Source organism: Ranitomeya imitator, chromosome 4 (assembly GCF_032444005.1).
Source record: "Ranitomeya imitator isolate aRanImi1 chromosome 4, aRanImi1.pri, whole genome shotgun sequence".
NCBI classification, from domain to species: domain Eukaryota; kingdom Metazoa; phylum Chordata; class Amphibia; order Anura; family Dendrobatidae; genus Ranitomeya; species Ranitomeya imitator.
Genome location: NC_091285.1, coordinates 468,273,916 through 468,295,991, shown reverse-complemented (window position 1 = coordinate 468,295,991; position 22,076 = coordinate 468,273,916). Strand labels below are relative to the sequence as shown.

At 42.7% G+C, this 22,076-nt stretch overlaps 1 protein-coding gene across 4 annotated transcripts in view; it reads left to right on the top strand.

Moving 5' to 3' along the window:
* Positions 1–490: 490 nt before the first annotated feature.
* Positions 491–22,076, top strand: part of ENTREP2 (endosomal transmembrane epsin interactor 2) — a 1,647,307-nt gene continuing 1,625,721 nt past the window's right edge. For 2 of the 4 annotated variants that reach the window (XM_069765842.1, XM_069765841.1), the window contains exon 1: positions 660–1,616. Coding sequence is in view for 2 of the 4 variants with exons in the window: in XM_069765839.1 (XP_069621940.1) it covers positions 1,389–1,616 (228 nt within the window). In the remaining 2 variants the exon portion in view is untranslated. Of the gene's footprint in view, positions 1,617–22,076 lie in introns of all 4 variants that reach the window. The other 2 variants (XM_069765839.1, XM_069765840.1) reach the window with 2 other exon arrangements.

Below are 22,076 nucleotides of genomic sequence, written 5' to 3'. Positions count from 1 at the left end.
ACATTATTATATATACTACCTATATACACATAGAGCGTATTTATATTCTTGTTGGTTTGTTCACATTTCTAATTGTTTGCAGTTATTGTGACAATGATTAACAATTCTATTTATCTTGATGAGCAGCCGGATCATTAATTACTGTTACCTATATTACCCCCTAGAATGGTAATAATTATTATATCGAAGGTCAATTGGATTGTTAATAATCTTCACCCTTATAGACAGACTGATAATTACCATCACTAAATCAGGGTCAGCCGATTCATTTTCTAACCATTGTGCTATAGATGGCCAATGTTAGCGGAGATGTACCTGGATTTATTCTTGGGGTGAGTAGTCACAGTAGACTGGGCACATGATTGTGCTGGTGTGCCAGCCGCAGCCAGGTAGCACATAATAGGATGTGTAGGAGAGTAATTAGCAGGCTGCATGCACTGACAGAGGAGGCTGCACAGGGGTTAATAGGAGGCAGTGTTCTGAGCAGGGAGTAGCAGAGCTGGGAATGTACGTGCTGTGTGGAGACAGGAGTTAGCAGCCAGTGGTTAATACAACTGTGGGGTCTGCATTCTGCAGGAAGCCGGAGTGAGCAGTGATAGGGGCTAGTGAGCGGAATACAAGGGGTTATTCTTCTCCAGATCCCCCTCCCTCCTGACAGTACACTGGAGGAGTTGCATGCATTTGCAGAGCAGCCTGGCATCGGCTCTCATCACCAGGGAAAGCACTGATACCCAGGACTTGATCATCACCTCCTCCAGCACCAGCACATAGCTGTCCCCAGATCCCCAGATCCCCAGATCCCATGTCTTCTCCCTCCTGTATCTCCGCCCAGTGTTTCTCCACGAGTGACTTCATCACACTGGGCTGTGCAATCACAGGATGATGCTTTTTGGGAGTTAGATTGTAGCCCAGCTTCCAGGTGGTGTCCACTATCCAGAGGACCAAGAAGGAGGAGGATTAATAGAAGGCACCTGGAGGAGCCTGTGTGGATGAGCAGATCTTCAGCTTATGGACACTAGGACCTGTCCACTGACTCATGAGTCCTCCTTACCCTCCATTTCTCCAGTGGGTTGTGCATTGTACACTCTCCAGGCTCTGGAGTGATCGTGTTAGTGGCCATTGTCGGGTACAGTGCCCTCCATCCGTCTTCTGGCATCACTTTGCTCCTGGGTCTGTATCACTCACAGGCTGGCAAACCTCTTGCCCAAGGTCTTCAGACAAATATCCCTGCTTGGGCATACTACTTACTGTGTCATCTCTACTGCTCATGCTATTAAGGAGCTTAAACTATTGGCTGGGCATTGACTGACCATCCTGGGAGTTCTGCTTTGCAGTCCTATTTGTGGAGGTCCCCTATTTTGCTACCTGTAGAAGGTCGTTGCTTGTTCATGATGCCACTAAGTGCCCTTCCTGGCGCCCGCTCTCTAAGCCCTGCTGCCCTGTCTCGGAGCCTTTCCCGCCTTCGGGAATACCGGACTCGCTCCCGGATCATGTTGTCTCTTGGGGTCTCCCAGATGGTGCTTGGATGTCTCATTGTGGCTGTCAGCTTTGCAGCCCTGGCACTTACTACCTCTGCCAGGGTAAGGCACTCGTGTCCATTCTGGGCAGGATTTTCGGTAAGTGCACCTATTACTATGAATATGACATATTTCACAACATTCGCTCTGGTATTCTTCGTGTGCAGCAAGGTGAGCTCCCTATCCGTATCTAGATGATGATGAACTTTTATTTTGCCTGGCGTCGGCTTCATATCGTGACAGATTCTGTGAGGAGGCAATATTTCCTAGCAATAAGAATTATTACTTCTAGCATGCCATTTTTTTAATTCAATATTTTACAGCCATCTGGTTCTTTTCTGATGAATAATCATTGGTTTTGCATGAATAGAAAAAAAAGAAAAACATTTGAAATATCCACTAATACCAACAGTTACATGATCATGCAGAAAATAATTTTCTATCTTTTTAAATAAATAAATAAATGAATATCATGTGTCCTATATAAACAATCATTACTGAAGAACACCAGATCTTGGTAAACTTATGTTCACAGATATGGTCAAAACCAAATTCTATGTGGATCACGCCATAAGTGATGGCCGATGGCGCTCTATTGTGATCTCTCATGTTGTCGAATGAACTAGACACGCACCGTATGGCACAATCAGATAATATGCTCAGTCGTTTGCCACTTAGGAATATCCGTTCTGTTATTTTAAACTTTAAAAACCCCGATCTGCTAGTATTGTCTATTCTCATTGGATTGTTTATGAGGGATACGACCATTACAATGACAACCTGTATGACCGGCCGCGTTCTGACCAATCCAAGTCCTTAATGGCTCTAGAATTCCAACAGTTGTGAGGTTTTCTGGATTTGTATCAGAATGGTATAAACCTAAATGAACTTCTCCTAAAGAAGGAAAGCTCCTTGGCTGAAATGTGAGGCATAGGCTGGTGCCAGGATTTCGAAGAATGATTCCCCAATGCACGGTGTGACTACGCGCTCATCACTATGACCAACGCTCTTGTCTGGCTTGACGTGGCGATAATCTCTGTGCTGTAGACAGATCTTTTCATGTTTCAGTGTCAACATGGCTGTAGATGGTATCTGTGTGTATTGTGGAAATATACTGGGAGCTATGAATCCATTTGAGTATCCCTCTCTCTCATGAAACAGGGATGCCTGAATAATCGAGTATTGCATTGTGTGTAGCACAGATTACCTGGCGCTACATCATTACCCGGCTGGGGAGAAATCAACATGTGAGGACTGGGTGGAGACTACGTGTAACTGAACATAGCTAGATATCTCTTGTTAAAGGCAACCTATTGCCCCGGAATTGTCTATGTACGTCTTATTACTTATGATGACCAGGTTTTCAGGCGCCTGGGTGTAGCATTGAGTGCTCATGCCCACTGTTCAGACGATGGTCATCCCTCTTATCCTGCCATTGTTTTGAGTGGTCCTTCAACTCAATAGTGGGCATGTGTGGAGAATAGCTGTTACCACTCAGAGCTGGACCCCGCCCAGATGACTGGAACAGGGCGCCAGTAACATGATTTTCATAATATTTTCTCTTTCACTGGCTGCAAACTTCACCCAGGATATGATTGAAAAGTTAACAAGCGGTAGACTGCGCTACCGTCTCTTATGTACAACATACTCCCTGTAAAAGCAAGGCAAAAAAGTTGTAAATGTTTTCCCTTTTCCGTCAAAATTCAAGATCCATTTTACCTGCTTCTCCGTTATTTCCTTTACTCAAGCAAATGAGCAGTCATCCGTAAAGCTCATCTGTATTTCTCCCCATGACATAGTGACACAGCTTTCCCAAAAACTACAATCACCAACCTGTCTAAGGGCTCATAATTTTGGTCCGAGTGTGATCCGACAAAACATTGGAATGCACTTGGACCAATGAAATTCTATAAGGCCGTCCACATGTCAGAGTTTTTCCACTAAAGAAGTTGGTCCAAGGTAAAAAAAATCAATGCATGCTCGAGTTTGATCTGATATTCGGATCACACTCAGCCATGCAAGTCAATGAGTTCATGGAAACCATTGGACTGCACTCGGATGACATCTGAGCGCAGTCGGATTTTCACGGACTGACGGAATGGAGAAGATGGAAGAATTTTTTTCTCCATCTTCTCCTCAATCAGATCACTCTATGTTTACATTTGATCAGAGTGTGATTTGCAGAATTGGATGGTCTTTTTCACCTAGCCTTACAACATATTACTTCAGAATTAGGCAGATTTGTTGGTTGGGAAAGTTGGGTATCCTTGTGAATGTTATAATGACAGAAGAGGATAAATCAAACAGTAAAATTGACCTCTTATTCATTTGGATCTCTGTAACGTTACTTAAATGGATTGTCATAAGAGAATATCTTTCAGATTTATAATTAATTTATTTAAAATTAATTTTAATTAAATATGATTTAAAATTAATAAAGGGGATGGGAGAACTACAATACCCAGATAGATTAGCGAAATTAGGATTATTTAGTCTAGAAAAAAGATGACTGAGGGGCGATCTAATAACCATGTATAAGTATATAAGGGGACAATACAAATATCTCGCTGAGGATCTGTTTATACCAAGGAAGGTGACGGGCACAAGGGGGCATTCTTTGCGTCTGGAGGAGAGAAGGTTTTTCCACCAACGTAGAAGAGGATTCTTTACTGTTAGGGCAGTGAGAATCTGGAATTGCTTGCCTGAGGAGGTGGTGATGGCGAACTCAGTCGAGGGGTTCAAGAGAGGCCTGGATGTCTTCCTGGAGCAGAACAATATTGTATCATACAATTATTAGGTTCTGTAGAAGGACGTAGATCTGGGGATTTATCATGATGGAATATAGGCTGAACTGGATGGACAAATGTCTTTTTTCGGCCTTACTAACTATGTTACTATGTTAGATTGTTTGGTAAACATATTTATCATGGTAAGGCGACATTACCACTGTTGCTGCAAACATTTTGTAGTATTATTTGGTAACCATAAGACTGTCACAAAAGAAGCCCTTTGGTAATAAGGTTCTGATCGTGGAAACCCCTCTATGATATTCATGTGCCCCATAAAAACCATATCTTTGAACATTTAGGCCAGTTTCACACATCAGACATTCACAGTCCGAGTATGAACCATGATGTCTGGACTGACTGTGGTTCTGCTTACCTGAACTCACCATTGTTATAGGCGGTGTAGAGGTAAGCTAAATTTTTTTTAACCTTACTTTTGTAGTTATACAGTGGCTTGCAAAATCTGCCTCCCCCCCCCGCTGGCATTAAAATACTTACCCAGCTCCCTCGGTGCTTACATCCTTTCAGCGTCGCTGCTTGTCCTGTATGAGCGGTCACGTGGTGCCGCACATTACAGTGATGAATATGCGGCTCCACCTCCCATAGGGGTGGAGCTGCATATTCATTACTGTAATAAGCGGCACCATGTGACCGCTCATACAGGACAAGCAGCGACGCTGAGAGGATGTAAGCGCCGAGGGAGCTGGGTAAGTATTTTAATGCCAGCAGGGGGGCGCACAGGGGGTGGGAGGGGGCAGATTACTGGCAACTTTATTTAAAAAACAAAGATAAATAATAATAAAAAAGATTATTCATTCCTTCTTTCCAGCGAACGCTGCTGGGAAGAAGGGATGAATACCGGCTTCAGCACCGCATGCAGGGGACAGCGCTTAACTCTAGCGCTGTCTCCTGCACGGTCTGCGTGGTCCTCAGTCGGCACACGGGCGGCACACGGCTGCCGCACGTGTGCCACACTGATGTTCAATGTAAGCACACGGACACAGATAATTCCGGTACCGATTTTTCTGGTACCGGAGTTATCTGGATGTGTGAGATTGGCCTAAGGGAATATGGTAAGTAGGACTACAAAGCTACATGTGTGTATACACACACACACACACACACACACACACACACACACACTCCTTTATCTGTATAGACTCTGAACTCCACTGCTCTGTTTCTACATGAGATATAATACCTAAAACAGATGTCAGGTTTAAAAGCTTGTCCATTCTTAGGTTTAAAGGGGTTATTCCATCATAAAAATAAAATATTAATCGCATAGAATCAATATATCAATAAACCACTGTGCTAATAAAATTGGTGTAAAGTTGAAGGATCAGGGCCCAAGTAGGTATATAATATCAATCCACAGCTTTCAAGTAGACTGATCATGATCCTTAAAGGGGAATTCCATAAAAAGAAGTTATCACTCATTCAGAGGATGGATGGTATTTTCTAGATCTGTGGGGGACAAATGGATGTAACCTGCCCCAATTGCAAAGGATGTGCAACTTTTGATGTCCGTTTGAATGGAACAACACTGCACATGCTTGACTGTCTTACCATTTATCCTCTTTTGAACTGTTGGAGTCAGCTGAGCGCTGTATTCGGCTGCGGATAGATGCAAACTTTTTCTTATTTCTTACTGGAATAACCCATTAATTGCATAATATTTTATTTAGACAAGATGGTTACAGACAGATAGTGATACTTCATCTCAACTTTTGATCGACCCAAAGATCTGTACACAAAGTATCTGACTGCCAAGCATCAAGGAGTGAACAATAACCTGGTGCAGAACGCACACTCTGTAGCACCACAACCCCACAACGACTTCTTGCTATTGCTCCCTACTGGATACTGGTAATCAGATTCTCTTGATAAAGATGCTTGGACAGATTGAAATATTTGTTGTGTGGACATGAAAATTTCTGATTTTAATTGTCCTGCTATTATGTTTTATCTGCTGCTCACAATTGTTTGGAAACCCCAGAGTCACAGAGTCTTAGAGTTCGATTCATCATGGTGTTTATTCCAGAATTCTGATGTAAAACACTGCTTCAAATGTTGTAAAATGTTTGTGCAAAATGATGCGCAAAAATTGTGCAACTTTTGGCACATTTCCAACAGTTTTGGGACAGCTCTTAAAAATTGGGTGGAGCTGGGGAGCAGTGAAGGTGGGACGAGACGTCCACCAAATTCATTGATAAAAGCAACTTTCCTTATGCCAGGAATAGTACTCCAGACCAGTAACATTTCTGGTGAGGCGCATGGAGGCACATGCCACTGATAAGATGCACCTTATTCATTAAGTAGTATGCACCACTTAATAAATTAGATGCATCTTACTCCCTCATTAAAGGGAATCTGTCACCACATTTGGCCTATCTTAACCATTAATATGGGCATACAGGCTTTAAACTTCTGAAAACAGTCCTCCCTGTGGGTCTCATATCAGCTGTGTTGTTGCTGAGAAATCATCTTTTATCACTTTCTATAAGTGACCTCTTCCAGGCTTCGGGGCGGATGATGCCTGGAGAGAACTCTGCCTCCAGAGCTTATTTTACATGAAGGATGTGAGTCACCCGCCAGGGCCGTGGGGTACCCGGTACCGGGTCCAGTGTTCACAGGGGGATGTCACGGTCCCGACCCGGTCCGTGGCCCTGGGCGCCCATGTAGAAGGGGAAATTGAAAAAAGTTTATGTTCATGACGCCACCTGTTGTATTCGGTCAGTGGGAACCCACGCTGCTTTAAAGGGTCCTCTGGGGTGATGCTATTGCAGCTAGATGGTATAACTTCCCACAGATGAAGTATATCCCCAGGGCTCCTGGTGTGTATATGGAAGATGGTGAACAGTGCAGTAAGGAACAAGGACACAGGTTTGCAGTCTGTTTACTTGGTTTACTGAAGACTTCAGGCAGCCACAGTCCAGGGTACCAGATCACAGGGCAGGCAGGGTCCAACTGGCTTGGAGGCGAATCCAGAGTTCCCCTTTACCAGGTGGAGTTAAAGCTTTCCTTTAGCACGGTGGTGTTATAATCCCTTACTGCCTATGGCTTCAGATAAGGTCCTCACAGTTCTTCTCTGTCCTCCATATAGGATAGGACAATACCTGCATTACAGGTAACTCAAGCCTTTTTACAGGGACTCTAGCACGCCCCGGGCTCTATGTGCTACTGTGTCTCAGGTGTGTGTGGCGGACAGGTAACTTGCAGTTCAGCTGTCCTGCCGGTCTCTGCTGTAAGTCGTAGAGTCCCTTACAACCTTGGTGGTCTGGCTACCGGTTACCTGCGCTTCAGAAGGAGGCAGCCTACTCTTAGCTGGTCTCCCCTGATATATCCTCTCCTGTGCTTCACTGTCCTTCATGCTCACTGAACAATGTCCTTTCCTTCTGTATGTCTCTTTCCAGGAGCTGTAGTACTTCAGACTACACGGCCCCTTATTCTTTCTTTCTGCCTCAGACTGCTCCAGTCTGCTTCCTGGCACTTTCTGAGAAACTGATCTCTCTTTCCCTCCAAACCACAATCTATATGGGGGAGTCACCTAGAAATAGGATCATAAGAACCCCCTTGTGGCCTGGAGTGTGAACATGTTGTGTGCATTGTGGTTACCTGATGAGAGTTATCCTTCATCGGTTCCAAACGTAACATCACTCTCCCCGTGAGGAAAGCTATGCCACTGCGGCGACCAGGACCCTGGGGCGCCACAGATGCGTTCCCAGTGTGAGACAAGTAACTAATACAGAACAGGAGGAATGAAATTTGTCTTCTTGAAAACACATTTCTTTGCTCCTCTCTCAGCTCTGCAGTATTGCAACAATATTGCAGCCCTGTCTGCCTGTAAGCTGGAAGCTGAAACTGAGAGGAACCTGCAGATGTGTCCGTTATCAGGAGAGCAGAGAGTGGCCATTACACATCACACTGGTAACTCCCCCTTATACTTAACTCTGCCTCCAGAGATTATTCTATCTCCAGGCACCATTTGCCCCGGAGCCCGGAATAGGTCACTTATATAAAGTGATAAAAGAGGATTTTTCAGCAACAGCACAGCTGATATCAGACTTACATGGAGGACTGTTTTCAGCAGTTTATAACCTGTATGCCCTTATTAATAGTTTTGATAGGTCTTATGTGGTGATAGATTCCCTTTAAGACCTGCTTACGGAGATTCAGTCTCAATGAATCGGTGCCATTGATTTAGAAACTGCTACAGTCTGAAAATCACTAGACTTGACTGACAAAAGCAGAGCCAGCACTGACTTGTGATTTATCTATTTATTTTTACAGGGCCCCTCTGCTGCAGCAGCCCCCATAAAGGAAGTAGTTTTCGTTTCTTTTTGTAGTAATGGCTGGAGATCAACATTGCACACTCAATAGCGCCACTTGCTAGACAGTGCTCTTGCTACTATGATACAAACATGTGGACCAGTCCTCCAATAGAGATGACCCGCGACTTCACCATAAGTGCGGTACAGGCTCACAATGTTGCCATTTGGTGGTTTGCATGGAAATATGTTACGACAGTAGTCTCCACTAGAGGGGGCACAGAGCCATAATATGGAGGCTGTATGTGTAGATGAGCCCTTAGTTGTATACCTGTTTATTTGAGCTACGAAATATAAGTAGCGACCTATGAATAAATATTTAGTTTCTGGACTTGCGCCACTGCTCAAATAAAAGATTATATTTCTGCTGACACTTTCTAATAGGGGTTTATGTACCAGGATCACATTTACATCACAGGAAAAGCAATAACGGCAGCTTTGGATTCAGAAGATAGTTCCTTATTAATTGTATTGAGCAGTAAAATCTCTGTTACAGGTAACAATATGAATTCTATAGGAGATTGTATAGAAAGGTTCTTCCTCTTATAGAAGTTTGGGTCAGAAGTGACTTATTGATTCCTTCTGGGTCATGATAGAGGATTTTGCTAATTTTGCACAAATCTACATCCCCCAGTTGCCTTCTCTCTTTCTTTCTGTTACTGGTTTCTCATCCCATGCTACTTAATTTATGGAGAGAAGAAAATGAGCTGTGATTCTGTGTTTCCCCTGAGGGGACCCACAGAGCAGCCGGCAAATCTGCTGCAGATGCTTCAAGGACAAGGGCATTTTACTTTTAGAAAAACCGTGAGCTAAACCTTTCTCCGGCAGGTTGTGGAAATACGGATTGACCAAGCGTTCTTTGTACGCTCTGTTCACAAAGCCATCTGCAAAGGTGTCAGTGCTCAATATGGCTTGTATGGGCGAAACGGCGCAGCTCTCGCTACAAACCACAAGTCTCCGCTCCAGATTTTTATAGGCTCGTAATCCTAGTCATACTTGTTGTGATTTTATAGCTCATGTAGTTCTCTGGGTGAGAAATATATACAGCTTTTCAGAGAATTTCCAGTCAGGAATATTACATCTATGAAACGATAGCCCTCTTCTGGAACTGTGAGATAAATGATAGCTGTGTGTTCTATTAGACCTGTGGTATAGGCTTCTTAGTTATGTAAAAAAATATATATATACTACAGGCAAAACTTTCCTTTTAGATAACATGCTATGAAAAGATATACTTGTTGGACAAAAGAGACGATCTAGTGAAAGTGACCACTTAAGGTTGCCATTGGATGAGCGTTGGCCAAGCCTGCTCATTTCAGTGGGAACGGGCAAGTATCTGAAGGCAGATGTTGGGAAAAGCGGTGGGACATATTGGATTTCCACATGCCTGATTCTTTTTTTATGGGAAGGTATCTGGCAGAACACTTGCATTCGTGGTTGAGGAGAGTATCCATATGTAATTGAGGGGAATAGCTTTTGGCTTAACAAGCATGCTTTAAAACTGTAAGCATTTTATATATATATATATATATATATATATATATATATATATATATTATTGTTATCAAAACCTTTTCTATATGTGAAAGTAAGTGGTGCTCAATGACACTTAAATAAATGAACAACTATATATTAAGAGCCAGAGCTCAGTATATCATGGCCCTCAAGGCTGGCTGACAAGTGGAAGCCTAAAAGGAAAAAGCGTCTATGATGTCCATATGCCCAATTTACCTCTTAAAGATTACAGATACACTTTTACAAAGACTTTTTTAAATTATTCATTTGCCTCCTAAATGTAAAGTTAAGCAACTTTCTAAATAGTCTTAATTTTTTTAAGGTTTTGCTGATGGAATGAGTCCATAAGTCATTTATATAGCTGACTGCTTTACAAAAATGTTACAAATCCATCTAAGCTCTTGCTCCATTCAGTCTGCTCTTTTTGATTAGAGATAGCAGTGAGAGGGAGAATTGCACACAGATTTAAGAGCGGATAGTCGACTTGACTTTTTAACTTTTCTGGTCATTTTTTACGAACGCATTGAAAAACCGTAATAAATCACTATGATTATAAGTGATCCATGTCTACAGCTCATACTTCTGATATGAAGACATCAAATGATGAAAATTATAGTCAAAATAATCTGTAAGTGTTTTTACCTTCAAAAAAATCTCTGAGTTTCTGGACGGTTGGCAACCCTGGTGTAGGGCGGATAAACCATCTGCAGTCTGAGTGGGCAGAGAAAGTTGGCTATGAAAAAGGGAAAAAGCATATAAAGAGGAAAGAAGTACAGGATAGAAGCTGATATTTGAGGACCCTGGAAATACAAAGACTTCTCGTCCAGCCTGTATTATTGAGAGGGACACTCCCACAAGAGAAAAATCTGAAAAAAGCTAATTACAAAGCTTGGATGGATTAGATAATAAATTTACAATAAAAAATAAATTTTTATTAATGGACTGTTATTCCTTAACTAGATGGTAGCCCGATTCTAATGCATCGGGTATTCTAGAATATGTATGTAGTTTATTTATGAAGATTTTAGTAGAATACACTGAATACACAGGATTTGGCTGGCTGCGACCAATTAGCGAAGCCTCTGCCTGTCACTCATTGTTCGCGGCCGACCACGTAGTATATAGTACAGCCACGTAGTATATTGCACAGCCACGTAGTATATAACACAGTAGTATAAGTACAGACCCGTGGAAGCACAGAGAGTGCGCGGAACGGCCGTCGTCGTTACACTGCTCACATGAGCTCCTTGTTCACTCTCCCGGCCATGACATTTTAATGGATTTCTAATAAAGTCAAGTCAAGCTTCTGACTGGTGAGTGCCCTCCTTTCTTTTTCTTTTGCAACAAGTAGTATATAGCACAACTCATGGAATATATAGCACAGCCCACGGAGTATATAGCAGAGCCACGTAGTATATAGCACAGCCCCGTAGTATATAACACAGCCCACGGAGTATATAGCACAGCCCACGGAGTGTATAACAGCCCACATAGCATGTAACACAGCCACGTAGTTTATAACAGCCCACACACGCAGTATATAACACAGGCCACGTAGTGTATAACACAGGCCACGTAGTATATTGCACAGCCCAAGTAGTACATTGCACAGCCCATGTAGTACATTAAAATAAAAAATAGTTATATACTCACCTTCCGTTGGCCCCCAGATCCAGGAAGCGTTTACCGACGCTCCTCGCACGCTCCAGTCTCAAGAGTGCATAGCGGTCTCGCGAGATGATGACGTCGCGGTCTCACAAGACTGATACATCATCATTTCGCGAGATCGCAATGCATGAGCGGTCACCGGAGCATCGCGAGGAGCGGGAAAGGCTTGTTGTGGATCGGAGGGCCCGAAGGACGGTGAGTATATAACGATTTTTTATTATTTTTAACATTAGATCTTTTTACTATTCATGCTGCATAGGCAGCATGAATATTAAAAAGTTGGTCACACAAGGTTAATAGCAGCGTAAACGGAGTGCGTTACACCGCGGCCCATTAGCGCTGCCATTAACCCTGTGGGAGCACTGACTGGAAGGGAGTATGGCGCGGGCACTGACTGGCGGCAACATGGCTGCTCCTTCCTCCCTGCAGACTGTGTCCCGTCGCTGATTGGTCGTGGCAATGGTCGTGGGCGTTTTGCCACGACCAATCAGCGACTTGGATTTCCATGACAGACAGAGGCAGCGACCAATGAATATCCATGACAGACAGACAGAAAGACAGACAGACGGAAGTGACCCTTAGACAATTATATAGTAGATGGTATGAAGCAGCATCAATACGGTATAAATATATGGCAGTCAATTATTTATATTTTTAGATCTAATAAATGTATTTTGAATTGTTATCATTACAAAAAGATACCAGAAATCCCCTGGTATATTAAGTAAAATTTCAGCCACTGCCTCAGTATATGAATTCTGCAGGGAATATTCAGAATAATTACCATACAGCTGGCACACTATTCACAGGTCAGTGCTCTGAGGCACAATTTGATGCACTTTACCAGAAGACTTTTCTTTTTTCAGAAAATAGAGCTACCAGGTATGATTGAGTAATAAAAGAAGGAAGCCAGGGAAAGGAGAGATACTCAGTGCTTATATGGTGCTAAAGTTTACCTTTTGAGGAATAACATCAATTATCTTCCAGATGAATCAGATGAATTAAAAAAAAAAGCTTTATCAAAAAACATTGCTAAAGGAGTTTTCCCACAGGCATTTTAATCAATAGATTTTTGATTAATAATAAGATGCACAAGTGGATTTGTTAAAAAAGGATGTTCCTGTGCTGAGATAATCTTATAAATGTGCCCCTGGGCAGGGGGGAAGCAAAAGAGTGTACAGACAGGACAACAGATTCTTTTTCGGAGGTAAAACATTATTAAGAACAGGCAGCAAAATGATTTACCTCACAAAACAAATCAGCTGTGATCACGTGCCTAAATGTCTGTATACTTTTTTGCTTCCTGCCTTGGCCAGGAGCTGTGGTATGATCAGACCATGTTCCTGCACGGTCAGACACGGCCATTACACAGCACACAGCAGGGGCACATTTATAAGATTATCTCACCACAGGAACATTTTATTTAAACACATCCAATTGTGGAATTTAATATTATTTCAACATCTATTAGTTAAAATGAACTTTGTGGGATAACCCCTGTAAGTATTTCAAATCTACCATCCGTAAAGACTAGATGCAGTTAGTTTCTGGCATCAACATTTTGGAGATACAGTATATCCATGAAGTTATCATAAGAAACACTTGTAGGCGTCAATCTTTTTTGTGTTGTATTTGCTCAGTTCTAAACTACCAAATGTTAAAGAGGCATTAGATAAGTATTTTGTATAAATGTACCTTGTATTGCAATTACTGTCATTTTATTATTGTAGATAATGTTTATATATGTAGCCAATGAAGCAACTTTCTAAAATACTAATATCCATGAGAATATATTAGAAACTATTCCCAACTTTTTCTATTTAATCAGTTCCTCAAAATATTCTCATTCTGCATCTCAGCTTTGATAACTTAATTAAAGACCATCTGTCACTCTTTTTGAGTCATCATAATCTATTCTAGCCTATTGGATAATCAAAAAAATTAGACGTAGATGGTCTTGTCTGGAACAGGTGCCTTTAGGTGTTAATGACTCTAAGGCCGGAGTCACACTACAGCGAGACACGGCCGAGTCTCGCAGGTTAAAAACAATCTCTGGCGCCGGCACTCCGTGTAACTAACTAATGATTCTCTGAACGAGTCAGATGGGCGGAGATGTAGATTTATGTAGTCAGGGCTTTGACCAAATATGTTAATCAGTGGCATGTAATTTGTTCTAACAGGCCAAGCCTATAAAAAGGATTGATATGAGGTGGGTGGCTAGATAATATTCATGAGGAAATATTAAACAGAATTATTGGTGTTTTATGTTAAATTCTCAATGAAAGCAACATCAAAATTTCAAAATAGAGACATTATAAGACAGGCTTAACAAATTGTCACCCTGGACACTTTTGGTTTCTGAAATTACTGTACCATTTGCATACATATTCCTATATTATGAACTTAAGATTCACATGTTTTTATTAGTGGGAATATCTAACGTGATCTTAACCCCTTCATGACCTTGGGATTTTCTGTTTTTCCGTGTTCGTTTTTTGCTCCCCTTCTTCCCAGAGCCATAACTTTATTTTTTCGTCAATATGGCCATGTGAGGGCTTGAACAACATAATTGGTTTTAGCATGTCATGTACTAGAAAACGGGAAAAAAATTCCAAGTGTGGTGAAATTGCAAAAAAATTGCAATCCCACACTTGTTTTTTGATTGGCTTTTTTACTGTTCACTAAATGCTAAAACTGACCAGTCATTATGATTCTCCAGGTCATTAGGAGTTCATAGACACCTAACATGTCTAGGTTATCTTTTATCTCTAGTGGTGAAAAAAAATTCCAACCTTTGCTAAAAAAATAATAAATTGTGCCATATCCTGATACCCATAGCGTCTTCATTTTTCGTGATCAGGGGTGAAGTGAGGGCTTATTTTTTGCGTACCGAGCCGACGTTTTCATTGATACCACTTTTGTGCAGATACGTTCTTTTGATTGCCCGTTATCGCATTTTAATGCAATGTCATGGTGACCAAAACAAAACGTAATTCTGGCGTTTCTAATTTTTTTCTCGCTACGCCGTTTAGTGATCAGGTTAATCCTTATTTTATTGATAGATCGGGCGATTTTGAACGCAGCGATACCAAACATGTGTAGGTTTGATTTTTTTTTTATTGTTTTATTTTGAATGGGGCGAAAGGGGGGTGATTTAAACTTTATATTTTTTTTATTTTTTTCACATTTTTTTTAACTTTTTTTTAGTATTGCACAGTTAATAATTGCATCACCTGGACAGGCAAGCATTGAATCACCTGTGCAATACTAAGGAAATCCTGAAAACATGACCGCTGTGCTCTGCTCTCTGCTTTACGGCTGGCCGGCGCTGACACAGTGCAGGGAAGCTGACGCCGGGGGACAGACACCAGAATGTAAGTATGTACAGTTTTTTTTTTTTAAACTTTTACAATGGTAACCAGGGTAAACATCGGGTTACTAAGCGCGGCCCTGCGCTTAGTAACCCGATGTTTACCCTGGTTACAAGTGAAGCCATCGCTGGATTGGTGTCACACACGCCGATTCAGCGATGTCAGCGGGTGATCCAGCGATGAAATAAAGTTCTGGCCTTCTAGCTCCGACCAGCGATGTCACAGCAGGATCCTGATCGCTGCTGCGTGTCAAACACAACGATATCGCTATCCAGGACGCTGCAACGTCACGGATCGCTATCGTTATCGTTGTTAAGTTGTGTGAAGGTACCTTTAGTCCAAAGCATTTTGTTATCTAATATGGCAATTCTTTCATACATGGCTCCTCTGCAAATGACACCAACTTGACACTTTATAACGGCAGAAAGTTCCTCACATATAAACACAGGTAAAATTTTGTCTCTCTAGACTGATGTAACCTGAGTTATAAAATGAGATATTTTGGAATGTCACTTCCCTGTGTATTCTGTCTCTATCATTTAATGTGTTTATCTAACTGGAAACATTACTGTGATGTGAATATCTCTACGTTCTAGTAATGAGCTGAATACAAATGACACCTCATGTCTCCTGTATGCAAGTGAAGTGGAAATCATTTCTCTAAATCCACTCAGCTTAGTAGATTTTAGGCCCACTGGTGCTTAGCCACTTGGAAGTAGCATTTATACAAGAGTCTAATGTCTGGTTAGTATTGGATAGCATCAGAAGCGGAACTAGACAATTATCCATAACTAGATGGCAGCCCGATTCTAAAGAATCGGGAGTCTAGAATCCATATATACTTTATTTATTCAAATGTAAGAATAATACAATTAATAAATAATAGTAAGAAAGAACAAAAAATGGCTGCACTCACCAGCTCTTGACAATTCTTGTTATTTAAGGTACAGATACACAGGATCCATGAACATGCTTATGAGGGGAGGGATGAAAGACATCAGACGATCACTGAGGAGTTGGAAGGTGTATCGTGGTCAGAGTTTATTAATATGGAGGTGCAAGCGGTTTTTTTGCGCCATTCACGGCGTGCACCAGCTGCATTTGGTAATGGTTTGTTTGTTGCCTTAGAAGAGTCAGGTGTGAAGCATGTCTTATAAGCAGACTTAACAGTGTGCAGGCGACGGCGTTTATCATTTGGAGTGTAAGTAGGACAGTGTTTGCGCTTACATGCAGATTTACCAACGGTTAAAGGAGCTTCAAGCTGCACACATTCTATGAATGGAGACAAAGAAGCTGTATTGTGGGCAGAATCTGTGACTGAGGACGTGGAAATATTGTTTGCAACGTTGAGAGCGTGCAGCAGCAGCTTTATTACTTAATCGATTAGTTTTGTCCTCAAATGACTCATTAGTAATGCGTTTATTGCAAGCAGCATTAACAGTGTCCAGGCGCTTATGTCTGTCCTCTGTAGTCTCGTTAGCATGCTGTTTGTGCTTACGTGCGGCATCGGCGGCTTTTCGCTCAGCGTCATTGGTATACTTATTATCAGACCTGATGTTACGTGCGCCATCAGCAACTTTGGGCTCTGTGTCATTAGTATACTTAACAGTGTCCAGGCGCTTGCATCTCTCCTCTGTACTCTTGTTAGCACGCTGTTTGCGCTTACGTGCGGCATCGGCGGCTTTTCACTCTGCATCATTACCATACTTTATATCAGACCTGATCTTACGTGCGCCATCAGCAGCTTTGGACTCTGTGTCATTAGTATACTTAACAGTATCCAGGCGCTTGCATCTATCCTCTGTACTCTTGTTAACACGCTGTTTGCGCTTACGTGCGGCATCGACGGCTTTTCGCTCTGCATCATTACCATACTTTATATCAGACCTGATCTTACGTGCGCCATCAGCAGCTTTGGGCTCTGTGTCATTAGTATACTTAACAGTATCCAGGCACTTGCATCTATCCTCTGTACTCTTGTTAACACGCTGTTTGCGCTTACGTCCGGCATCGGCGGCTTTTCGCTCTGCATCATTACCATACTTTATATCAGACCTGATCTTACGTGCGCCATCATAAGCTTTGGACTCTGTGTCATTAGTATACTTAACAGTGTCCATGCGCTTGCATCTATCCTCTGTACTCTTGTTAGCACGCTGTTTGCGCTTACGTGCGGCATCGGCGTCTTTTTGCTCTGCATTATTAGTATACTTTCTATCAGACCTAATCTTACGTGCGCCATCAACAGCTTTGGGCTCTGTGTCATTAGTATCCTTACTATTAGAGCTCATGTTGGCTAAGCTAAACAGCTTTAAGCGTGGTGGTGGCAAACAACAGGTTAATAAGAGGCAGTGTCAGGTAGTAGGAAAATAGCCAGTTAATAATAGTTAATTTGCAGGAATGCAGATATTAATAAATAGGCATTTTATATTGCAGAGAAATTGCTGGGCAATAATGGACAATGTCCTTATGTGGCAAATAATAGAGCAATATACCCAATGTGGCAAAGAAGAGGATAATAAACGGCAGTCTCTCAGTATAACAGTCAGTGAATAATAGGCAGTATATGGAGAAAACACCAAACAAAAGTTCAAAATTGGTGTGAAAATGTCACTGAACCACTTCACAACTAAATATATATAGTTCTGGTAAATGGTATTATCATTTTTTTGACGAAATTCGGCAGGAGCTTGAAGAGCAACGTCACTGGGCCCGCCTCCACGCAGTAGAAACTTGCTGTGAGGTAAAAATTCAAAAATCACACCAAAATGGCGGGCGGAGTGTGTCACAGTACGACACGTTTCTGATTGGTCGCTCGCAGCAGGCGGCAACCAATCAGACACTGGACACTGTTGACGTCACTTATCTCTGGACATTAGCTCCGGACATTAGCTCCGGACATTAACTCCGGACATTAGCTCCGGACATTATCTCCGCACATTAGCTCCGGACATTAGCTCCGGACATTAGCTCCGGACAAAGCCACGGAAGTTGGCACAAATTGCAGGAAGTAGTATTCTAGGCAATTATATATTAGATAAACATATTTAGATTGTTATCCTCTAATAATGAGAAGCTTGATGACCCAGATCCTCTATCAGAAAACTGGAACTTTGGATAATTAACTCTATTGCCTGTTAACAGTGTTTTCAATAGCTCCATTAACAGTTTATTTAAATGATCCACCATCGAGATATGTAATTCAAGATATGGACCATTTTAAGTAGATATTTCCTTGTCTTAACAGCTCTTTCAAATAGGCAGTGACATTTGCTGCAGAAGTGATATATTCATGTAGTGGTCCTGACAGAACACAGCATGAGCCCACCGATGACTGTCCCATTCCGTACACTGAACATACAAATTTCCATAACATATGAAACAAATAGTGCAACCACTGATAATCACATTCACCATTGTGAAAATAGTTCTTCACCAAAGGTCCTTGGCTTAAAACTTTAAGGCGTCTCTGCTGGGCTCTACACCTATAAAATGAACCTAATTAATGCTGTCTAAACCACGGCAGCATGAATTACAGTCTAGGTGCACAGCACAATTGCAGTCAGTTATAGATTTATCTGAAACGTTCTGGGTTTCAGAGAAAATGGACTTTAAAGTTTCGTCTGGGGACCATGGCTAGAAACAAGACAAGTCTGGCTCCGACTTCCCAGTGACGGTGCAGGTGATTAGTCGGTCTCTCCCATGTGTGAGCATAACGATAGACCTGTCAATCATCTGGTGCAGCACTGGCAACAGCCAGCCATGGGCAGAACTAAACTAGTCTATTCTCTGGCTATGGTTCCTGGGCAGATCTTTAAAGTATGTTTTCTATGAAACGGCAGAGAAATATATACCTTGCTGCAACTGTGCAGCCAGCCTATGATTCATGCTACTCGCCGTTTGGGCAGCATGAATCAGTTGACAGGTTCTATGTGAATTTCACAATAGCAAATATATCAGTAGTTTTACTGTTTGTTTCATGTTATTATGGAAATTCTTATGTTTAATGGATAAGAAGGTTGAGATTACATATAAATAGGCATTAAGACATTGACGTGCGATACAGTCTATTCCATGGAGATTGTTGTGGAGATGAAAGAATATTCTTCAGACCTGTCCATTCATCAACCTCCTCTGATTATAAAGCAGCTTTTTCCTATGCACTGTTTTTGAATTGGAAAAGTTTGATGGACAAAAGGTCTGGTTGTAGGATCATCTGTATAATAGTTACTGTATTTTTCAGACCATAAGACGCACTTTTTCCCCAAAAAATTTTGAGGGATAGTGGGAGTGTGTCTTATGGTCGCAATATACTTACAAATGCTGCTGGGTTGGTGCGGTGGGGCTCTGTGGTGTGGTGGGCTGTGCTCCGGGGCAGTGGCTCTCTGTACTCCATGGGTGGTTCCGCCAGCATTTATTCAAAGCCTGGAGGCCCCCGCACATCCGTTACTGCCATGTTGTGGTGGAGGCCTCCGGGAGCATGGCCTGTGGGAAGATGGCCGCCAGGCCGGGGACGGCGCATGCTCAGATTCAGATCTCGTCCTGAAATCTCGGGAGACGAGATCTTGGGATGAGATCTCTTTGCCGAGATTTGAATCTGAGCATGTGCCGTCCCTGGCCCATCGGCCATCTTCCCTGATTCCATGTTACCGGAGGACACCGTTGCAACGTGGCAGAGTTCCCCACAGAGCACAGAGAGCCACTGCCACTGCACCGAAGCACAGACCCCCTGCCCAAGCACAGAGCCCTATCACAGCCCCCTGCCCCAGCACAGAGCTGCGACCCCTGTTCCAGCACAGAGCCACCACCACCGCACCAGCCTGGACCACCGAACGACCTCTGTGTCCTCTCTTCCACCGGTGTCAATCCCTTCCCTGGTAAGCTGAATTCGGACTGTAAGATGGACCCCCATTTGACACATTATTTTTTTCCCCCTATTTTCCTTCTGAAAATTTAGGGTGCATCTTATGGTCCGGTGCATCTTATAGTCCGAAAAATACGGTATAAGTGTGACAAAACCTTGTCTCCAACAAATGTCATAAAATAAGGATAAAGTGGCCAAACACTTTGAAATGACAAAATGTCTTCAATTTTTTTTTTATTTTTTATAAAGGATGTAAATTCAATTTCCCAATAATAGCTCTAATGAGCAACAATATGGATTACCGTATTTTTCGGACTATAAGACGCACCGGACCATAAGACGCACCCCAAATTTGGGGTGAAAATTGCAGAAAAAAAGATTTTTTATAACATGGGGGTCCGTCTTATTGTCCGAATTTACAGTATCTTATGGCGGTGGCAGAGCAGGGTCACAGGAGGCAAGGTGGGGTGATGCTGGGATGAGGAGGTGCTGGGATGAGAAGGTGCTGGGATGAGAAGGTGCTGGGATCAGGAGGTGCTGGGATCAGGAGGTGCTGGGATGAGAAGGTGCTGGGATCAGGAGGTGCTGGGATCAGGAGGTGCTGGGATCAGGAGGTGCTGGGATCAGGAGGTGCTGGGATTAGGAGGTGCTGGGATCAGGAGATGCAGTGAGAGGTATGGCGTGAGAGGGGTCCCTGGCGTACCATGCAGCGCTCTGCTCCCGGGGCTTCAGGAAAATGGCCGCGGGAGGCCGCGCGTGCGCAGATGGAGATCGCGGCGGCCATTTTCCTGAAGCCCCGGGAAGCAGAGCGCTCCATCTGCGCACGCGCGGCCTCCGGAGAATGGCCGCCACCACCGATAACAAGAGGATTCACCCGGCTCTGCTGCATACCGGGCCTGCTGCATCACCATACCGGGGAAAGGGACCCCGCTTACTGCGCCTCCTCTGCCGCCACACCCCCGCAACCGCACCTCTGCCACCGGACCTCTGCCACCGCACCTCTGCCACCTAGGTAAGCCTGCATTGCGACTATTAGACGCACCCCCCATTTTCCCCCCTTTTTTGGGGGGAAAAAGTGCGTCTTTTAGTCCGAAAAATACGGTACATTACAGGGCGCCACTAATCTTTTTGATTATTTTTAAAGGTTTATGAATATGGAATCAACCCAATATTGAGGTAACCTCTTGAGTATGATGCACTGTGGATGGTGAATGTAATGTATATCGATTTCAGTTCTTTGGCATTGGTGCCAAATTTATTACTAAATTCGAAAGTTGAGGAGGGCCCTGGTCATTGGTAGACAGTTTCTGACGGATCAGAACAGAACCTCCAACTAGCTGCGACATCATTGGCATATATTCTGATTAAAAAACTAATTCAACGTCATTGTGCTGTGGCACAATGAAAACATGATATCACGGCGAACTTTTAATTAGAAGAGGTGCCAGAAATAGGAGGTTTGCAGTGCCCTGGTCTGGGAGCTGCAAACTACAACATGGCAACGGGACCAGGAATCTTTATGCTCAACTCTACTATTATTATTATTATTTATATAGCACCATTAATTCCATGGTGCTGTACATGAGAAGGGGTTACATACAATGTTATAGATATCATTTATAGTAAACAAATTTACGATGACAGACTGGTACAGAGTGGAGAGGACCCTGTCCTTGCGGACTTACATTCTACGGGGTACTGAAAACTATTGCTATTATGCTGGTTTCTGAACAAAACTGGACTTTACAGTACGTTAATATTCTCTGATACTCCATGCTGAATTGGAGCACCTTAAACATCATATTGACTTATGTTATTTAATATTCTTAAACTGGCCAAACATTTTCTAGAGCTTTCTGCAGAAAGCCATTCTGAATTGACCAATGATGGACTCTCAGTTTATATGGATGTGCATCTGTTTTGAAAAGGGATAAGTGAGTAAGCCTCTGTTGGACATCTCTGGCAGCAGTTTATCTCAAAGGATAAGAAAAGGATTGGGCATATTTAAATTAAACATAATCCAT